Source organism: Medicago sativa, chromosome 4 (genome assembly GCF_051527215.1).
Source record: "Medicago sativa cultivar Bolivia chromosome 4, Bolivia_mono, whole genome shotgun sequence".
NCBI lineage: Eukaryota > Viridiplantae > Streptophyta > Magnoliopsida > Fabales > Fabaceae > Medicago > Medicago sativa.
The window spans coordinates 8,980,891-8,989,420 of NC_140752.1; the positions used below are offsets into that span (position 1 = coordinate 8,980,891).

Below are 8,530 nucleotides of genomic sequence, written 5' to 3' on the forward strand. Positions count from 1 at the left end.
GTTAACATTTCCCTAATAATATAACTTTGGAAATGACTTACTTGTGGCATGTCAATAGAGTATACAATTTCATCGAATGTGAAAAGCAAATGATATCAGGCCTACGCATATTTTAAATGAAGATAGTTATAAGGATTTAATTTATATACAGTGTCGGTGTAAAGTGTTACACAATCAATCAATCATAATCGTCATATCATTAAAAACGTTTGACTTTTATCATAATCTCTTCTAAAGGTGCACGCATAATTAGTTGTGATGTGTTGACAATGTAAAACGTTTGACATTGACACTACATGAAAATTAAACTCTAATTATAATGTCATAAGTTTCAGAAATTACTTTGTTCCAACTGTTGCCAAGGAATTCATTCACCATCATAACATTTTGTGCATACATTAAAGGTGATATCCAGTAACCCCAAATCCACCAGTGCTTAATATCATCTGATTCATTGCCAATGAAATTAAATATGCATTATTATATAATAATTGCAACAAGGTTGTAAACTGTAATAGTATTAATCTCAACCAGGTGTGACTGAAGTATAAGATGAGAGCTTGCTTTAGGTCCACTATCAATCCAAACAACTCCGGCTTCTATTGGTTCGGATATCAGTTTCATGTCATTTAAAATCGATCATCTAAGACTCGGACCAAACTATTATATTCCATGTAATTAGAATTTTCCCACTTTAGTTTTTGTATTTGTTTTAATAGTATACCATATCTACAATAATTGAAAAACAGTTTAAATTTTGAGAGTATTTATCCAATTGAACTGAATCAAACCAATATATTCGTCATTGGTTTGGTTGATTCGGATTTCGTGAAAAATATTGTGAAAACCGAATTACAAGATCTTCATTGATTCTCTTACCAACATGGAATGACTTAAATGCCTCTGCAAATTGAGTAACTGTTACAAACCTATATGGTTCATTTCTGCTCATCCTATATTGCTCTTGATCCTTTGATCTTGAAGTTACCTACAACAAGAGACATAATATTATCTATAAGCTCAGTTTCAATTAATTAACTTTCTAGCTTATAGAAGCTTCTCAATTAAAATAAGTTCATAGTTCTTTTGGATAAATAGTTTTATTAAGCATTTATAGCATAAAGGTTTATTATATGAGTGATTATGTATAAGTTGTTTTTATAAGAGAAGATAAAATTAAGTTAAACTATTTCCATAATTAACTATAATTTGTTTTCATAAGGACATGTCGTAAGTTGTTTTCACAAGCTTTACCAAACAAACTTCACAAATACTTATTTTAATAGATAAGCTCAATTCAAATAGGCTCATAAAAGCGAAATTGCTTATAAGCTTATACTTTGTTATAGAAAAGTAAATGAAAGAGTTTATGAAAATTTTGAGATACAACAACCGATTTCAAGTTTCATTTTTTTTTTTTTTTATAATAAAAAGTTTAGGTGAGTTGGGCCGCGGAGCTAAAACAAACCTGTTTACGTGGGTTTTTGGTAAACAACAAGACTAATGTTGATTATTACAAACAAGATCAAACTAGAAATCATATGTAATGTTGTCTAATCTTTTTCATAAAATATATGAATGTTCATCATATTCATAGGTTACTTTATGAACAAGATGAAATTATGTATGAAAATAATTGTCTTTCCACAGAGAAAAGCAAAGGAAATGCAAGTAAAAAACTTAAAATTTTAAAACGCAAAAACTTAAAGAAAATGTAAATTGCATTGCATTAATGTAAAGATGGTTCGACAAATCAGATTACATACATTCTGTATGACTCTTTTATCTAGACACTGGTACTTCGAGTGCTAGAATTCTATAAGCGATTTGCGACTCTTTTTTCTTATGAAAAATTACTATATATACATATAGAAAATAATTGCATAAAGACCGCATGTCCTCGTCGAAAATTGCATGTCTTCCACGTGTCTGGACACTTGAAACTACTTTCTTAGCTGAATTAACTGTTTGTTAGTTTCCACCTTTCTATTGAAAACTTCCAATGCTTTGTCGAATTGTGGCTTGTGCCGAATACCTTCTCAGCATCTGTCGAACTCAGCAACTTCAGTTATGGATTTAGAGAATTTTGTAGCTTCAAACCTCCTTTTACATGTCGAACAACATCAAATAAAAATATAGGCTAACAAAACCTCAAGGCTTAATGAACGCTAATAGGGATATATCACCCACGTAGAGGTCCTCGCGCTGGCCGTGAGAGTTGAACCCATGACCTTAAAAAAATTAATACTACTTATTACAAGATTCTTTCGATGTTTATTTTTAATAAGCATTTATTCATAAATTTATCAAAATCTACTTGCATACATTGCATGGGCGGATCTACATTGAGGCATGGTGTGGCAGCTGCCACACCAGATTCTAGCCCAATTTTTTTTTTATATGCATGACATAAGGCACCTAAAGTGAGGGAAAGTGGAAAACACACACAAACAAAACAAAACCTATTTCTTCTCTTCTCTACTCTCAGAAACAAAATCGTGTTTCTTCTTCTCTTCTCACAATTCACAAACAAATCACAACCTCTTAACAAACAAATTGCAAGCTTATGTTCTCCTCTTCTCACAACAAACAAACAATCCTCTCCTTCTTCCACTCTCAGCAGTCAGCAGCATCATTTTCTCTCTTCACTCCTTCTTCAAATCTAGTGTATCTCTCAGTTCTCACTCTAAGTCTAAGCCAAGGTAAGTGAAATAGTCAATTGATTCTCTACTTTCTCATTCATTCTACAATTTCTTTTTTTAGGGTTTTAGAATTGTGCTTTTTTAGGGTTTTAGAATTGTGAATTGAGAATTGGGTTTTTTTTTAGGGTTTGAATTGGAGATTTTCTGTTGTTCTGCAATGAATGAATTTAACACAAAATTCTAACATTGAGGCATTGAGTCACTTTGTTTATGAGATACTCTTTGTCTTTGCTTCTAGTTAAATCTGAGACTTTGATAGATTTGATTTAATATATGTTTTGGTTCAAACGTAAATAATTGAGAATTGGTGTATGCTTTTTATTTTGATTCCAAGACTTAGCTCAAAAATGATTCATCAGAAAGTAGCACTATCAGTAGCAAAAGGATTCATTCTACAATTGCAATGTGCCAACTATAATTGTAGCTATTGTTACTGCTAGTGTAAAAAAAAGAATATGTCATATTTAGATGTTCTTTTCACAATTAGCACGGAGGTTATTTTAGCTCATTTCAAATGGATGATAGACGATTTTCATTGTAATTTGCATCAAACAATGTTATATATTATTTTTAGTATAATTTGTATTATAGTTTCTTTAAAAAATTTGCCACACTAATATGAAATGTCTAGATCCGCACCTGATACATTGTATAAAAGTCATGTTAACCGATATCCCCAAAAAGTGTAATTTGGTCCATTCCTATCCAAAAGTCTGAGTCAACATCCATTTATTTCAATCAAATCTAGATACATCATTGCCACATCACTAATCACATCTATAATCAAATGATATTATAAATATTTGGGAATTAGTCACTTTAGTCCCTGAATGGGAAATGGGTAATCACTTTAGTTCCTGAATGCAAAGAAACTGCAAAACAGTCCCTGAATCTAGACTCTTGGTCAATTTCAGGGACTAAAGTGACTAACGGAGTCTACATTCAGGGACTAAATTGACTAACGGAGTCTGCATTCAAGGACTAAATTGACTAACATAGTCTACATTCAGGGACTATTTTACAATTTATCTGCATTCAATGACTAAGGTGACGACTCATTTCCTATTCAAGACTAAAGTGACTAATCTTCCTATAAATATTATTTCTTATCTTAATACAACTCCAGCAGGGTCGCAAAGCGTAAACGGGTAATCAAGTTTCAACTCCTCCGATGAGTTCACGGCGTTTCCGCTCTCATTCCAAACCATCACCGCCGTCAGAAACCCTCCCCGACGAGGTTCTCACCGAAATCCTCTCCCGCCTCCCAGTCAAATCTCTAATTCAGATGAAATCAGTATGTAAGTCATGGAAAACCCTAATCTCTAATCATTCATTCATCAAAATTCATCTTAATCATTCATCATCTTCACAAAATCCACACTCTTATCTTTTAGCTGTCGATATGTGGACACAGAATCATGATACCATTTTCATTCCCTTCCCCGTTAATCATTTACTCGAAAACCATAATATCACCATCCCTAATGATCCTTACTTCCAATTGAATGACGACAATGATTGTCACGAGGTTGTTGGTTCTTGTAATGGATTGGTCTGCTTACGCGGTTTTTCTTTTTCCGATGAAGATGATTCAGTTATGTGGCTCCGTTTGTGGAACCCTGCCACAAGGACAATATCTAATAAATTAGGGTTTTTGTATGATAGTGATTATGATTGGTGTTTTTGGAATTTTGTGTTTGGTTATGATAATTCAACTGACGCTTATAAGGTTGTGGCATTGGATTGTGATGGTATTAATGGCGAGGTGAGAGTTTATAATTTCAGTGATAAAGTTTGGACAAGTATTCAAAATTTTCCTGTTACGGCTATGAGGTTGTATTCGATGGATTCGAGATATGGTGGTTTAACGGCTACGAGGTTGGCTAGGAGGTTGTATTCGATGGATTTGAGAATGTATGGTGGTGTACATTTTAGTTCTACTGTGAACTGGGTGACCACCGTTTCTAATGATAATGTTTATCAAGTTGTCATTGTTTCGCTTGACTTAGGTACTGAGACATACACACAATTGCCTCCTCCTCCAGGTTATGAGAAGGTGGCACGTGTAATACCGAGTGTTTGTGTGTTGATGAACTCGTTTTGTTTTTATCATGATTATGAGGCGACCGATTTTGTTATATGGAAAATGGAAGAATTTGGAAATGAAAAGTCTTGGAGTCAGATTCTTAAATTTAGCTATCAGAATATTGGAATGAATTATAACTTTGGACCTGGTCGCTTGCATTTTGAATTAATGCCATTGCATCTTTCTGAGAATCATGATACAGTGGTGTTGGCAAACAACCTACAAGACGATGCAATTCTCTATAACTGGAGAACTAACAGAGCAAAGGACACTTTTATTGACCGCAGGATACGTTGGCTCTCTATGAACGATTATGTCGAAAGCTTGGTATCAACTTCTTGAAAGTAAGTTCATCTCCAACGATGTACTTGTTTGAATTTATATTGATGTGTGTGCTTGGTTTCAATTGATTATGTTACAATGTTTAGAACTCAGTTATCTATTTATATTTTAAGCATGTGATAATGTTTTGCGAATCAATATATATTTATTATTATTCTTAGTCTGATCGCACCAATTCAAGTACACCCATGATGTTTTTCGAATGAAGTTACTTTATTTTTATACCCGATAATGACATTCTGCTATTGAATTTTATTTCTATACCGTTGTGTCATTTGTGCTAAATACTGCTATTATTGCATTATGGTAGATAGATACTAGTTTCTTTGTATTTTTTTCATCATAAAGGGAAAAGAGGAACCAAATGTTTGAACACTCCTGCCAGAGTATAAAACTCCTAACCAGAGAGAAACCCTCCCAACCAACTATAACAATATTTCTCAATGACTATAAACTTTCCCTCCCATTCTCTTTTATATCATATTCCCTCTAGGTGTCTTATCAGTGTGTGTTTGAATGAGTTCTAAGTTGTGCCTTGTGAGTTGTGAGAATAAGGACTTCAAGCACTTATATTATATTAGGAAAACGAGTTCTTTGCGTATGTTATAGTCGGTTAAAAATGTATAACCATAATTGATTTAGACAGTTTAGGGTGCTATAGCATTTATTATTACTATCTTACTGAAGGTGATAGTAATATTGAATGCCTAAATACTAGTTAAATAAGCTTCACGGTGTTGGCTGTTGATGCCTTAAACCCATATAATTATGCATAATATCCCATTTTCTATATTTGGTGAGGTAATATTGAATGCAACTGGTTTAGATACTATACTATTCAAATTGGAAGTTTATGAGAATGAAAATTTGGCATACTGAAGTTAGACTAATTTATTTCATGCCGTGAGAAGATCTTGGTTAAGGTCTCATTTTATGACAATGAGGTTGATGAAATTATGGAACTTGATTCTGAAATCTAGATGAAGTGCTGGGTAAAAATTCAAGTATAAAAATAATTGAGTAACTGAACAAAGCTTAGATTTAGGTTGAAATAACTGTACAATGTACATAATAATCTCGTTGTTGGTAAAAGTTTCATCATTGGTTTCTGGACACATTGTTGCATTTAAGCATATATAGCTAGAATGGACAAGTTTGGTTGTGCATTGCAATGTAAATGTTCCTTATGCATTGCAATTAGTCCAACTTTTATTGTGGAAGAATTTAGGTAAAGGTTCTTCTGCAGTTTGTTTCATAAGTTTGTTTGCGCATTGTTCATGTTCTTATTCATTAAAAAAAACTGGGCAGGTGTTTATGAAATATGATGTTTATAGGCCTAGAACAGCTCTCTGACCAACAAATGAATCATTATGTCTCAACTGTTGAATTCTTGTTTTTTGTTGATGCTGGTTGCTTTACAGGTGGTATAGCAGCTGCATGGGGAATGGTTGCTTATAACCAATCTGGTGTGGTGCAATTTTCAGCTTGTAAAAGAGTAGCCATTGAAATTGATTCAGTGTTGGCGGAAGCACTTGGGGTTAGTAGGTGCTTGCTGAACTGATCCTGAACAGTATTTTCAATGCTGAAGCTGTGGTCATTAATATTCAATGCTGAAGCTGTGGTCATTAATATGGAATTGAGTGTGTTGGCCATTGAACCTTGTATTCATGATTGTAAATTACTTAAGACTCATGTTGGTGATGTAGTAATTTATGGTGTTAAACGTCACTTAAACACTGTTGCTCACAACTTAGCTGGTTTGTCTTAGTCTCTTGGTTTAAAAACATGGTTTGAGAGTGTTCCTAGCCTTTGCTTGGCCTCTAGTTGTATTTCTGGTTCAGCTGTTGCTGTTTTATGAAATTATTTCAACTTCAAAAAAAAAAAAAAGAGTTTGAGTTTAGCTTGGTGATGAGTTGTTGAATGAGAAGTTTATTTGGTTAAAACTGTACTCTTTAACCTTAATGGTTTAGGTTTGATACCCTGTCATATGATTTTTATTTTTTAATGTTAACGACAGCGAGTGAAGGAGAAAATATTTGATAGAATACTTTCTTATATCAGTTTTTGAGACTCGTTGGCATCAAATGTAAGTGTATTTAGTTACACCAAATCTTATCCATTAGCTTAATTATCCGACGCCTCACACGGTTATGACTCGCCTATTACTCTCCCACATGGCTGAACCATATCTCAGTGTTAAGCTATTATTTTCGATCTCGTTGAATTTTTTTGACAAGATCAATCTTTGATTTCATTGCTATGATAATTAATTTTTGTTTATCCAATTGGTCTTGTTTATTGGGATCGTTCCCTTCCAAACTCTCAACGCATCGTCTCTTTCTCGTTGTTCAAACACAATAAAACCAACAATCCCAAAGCAAACAAAAAACACCCGAATAAAAAAGTAGCAATAAAAATTTATGAACAGATGAGTGAATTTTAGTTTTGAAATTGATGAATTATGACCACAACAATTGTTACATTTTTGCCATTGCAGCATGTCTAAAGAATTCGAAAGATAAAGAGAGGACTTTTTCTTAAAGGGATCACAAGATCAAGCACACTTCCATTGGATTTTCGGCACCGAAAGAGTAAAATACAAGGAGCGCTGAGAGAGTAAATGGACACATGCGCAGGTTAAATGAAATTAACATAGCCATTGGATCAATCAAAATTGTAACTAAATAGACTTACACCTGATATGAACCGTTTAATCTAGTTAATCCAATAATCTCAATGTTCAAACATAAAAATTTATTCAATAAATCTTATGACAAATGAGTAAAACATCTGGTGTTAACGGATCCTGAGAGGAGTGGTTTTATGAGAGGATGAGAGCACTCAATAATAACAATAAGATTTAAGCCAACGATTCAGATAGTGTTTTATTTTATTTTTTCGAGAGAGATAGTGTTTTATTATATGCACATGTTTCCTTTTCATTTATCTTCACACGGGAGTTTCCTTCACTTCTTCGTCTCTTAAGTTGCTCTCTAAGAATCAAATGTAGAGATATATAAAAGGAAGTCATAAACATCTTTCTCCCAACCTTTTCCAAACATCGTTTACAAATTCTCACTTCAATTTCTTCGATTCCATTCAATTGAACTCTAAATGCTCTCAGATCTATTGAAGAAAAAAAACATAAGAATTGAAGAAAAAAAAACTTAATTCGTACTTGTTCACCTCGCTTAAATATGCAAGTCATGTCTGCAAATAGGGGTTGCATAGGTTTTTGTTCATGTAGTTGTTAATCTTTTTAAATAGACCATGCAATTATATACTCCCTCCGTCCATATATATGTATAACCACCCATTTGTTTTTATTTTTGTCTCTAAATGTAAACTCCTTTTCAAATTACTAGACACATTTATTATTATTTTTCCTAAACATACCCCT

At 33.1% G+C, this 8,530-nt stretch overlaps 1 protein-coding gene and 1 long non-coding RNA gene across 2 annotated transcripts; one reads left to right on the forward strand and one right to left on the reverse strand.

Annotated features, from left to right (window-relative positions):
* Positions 1–19: 19 nt before the first annotated feature.
* Positions 20–989, reverse strand: LOC146926065 (uncharacterized). The gene is made up of 3 exons (XR_015034021.1): positions 930–989; positions 343–446; positions 20–101 (listed from the first exon to the last, which is right to left on the reverse strand). It is a non-coding gene; the product is annotated as an uncharacterized LOC146926065 (long non-coding RNA).
* Positions 990–3,826: 2,837 nt separating this feature from the next.
* On the forward strand, positions 3,827–7,198 carry LOC146926066 (F-box/kelch-repeat protein At3g23880-like). Its single transcript, XM_085758475.1, has 2 exons — positions 3,827–5,132; positions 6,552–7,198. Exon 1 carries the CDS (start codon positions 3,874–3,876, stop codon positions 5,128–5,130), a length of 1,257 nt encoding a protein of 418 aa, XP_085614601.1. The 5' UTR covers positions 3,827–3,873; the 3' UTR covers positions 5,131–5,132; positions 6,552–7,198.
* Positions 7,199–8,530: the final 1,332 nt, after the last annotated feature.

Bases quoted from the DNA above. Each gene is read 5' to 3' on its own strand.
- LOC146926066 (XM_085758475.1), top strand. From the start codon at position 3,874: ATGAGTTCACGGCGTTTCCGCTCTCATTCCAAACCATCACCGCCGTCA.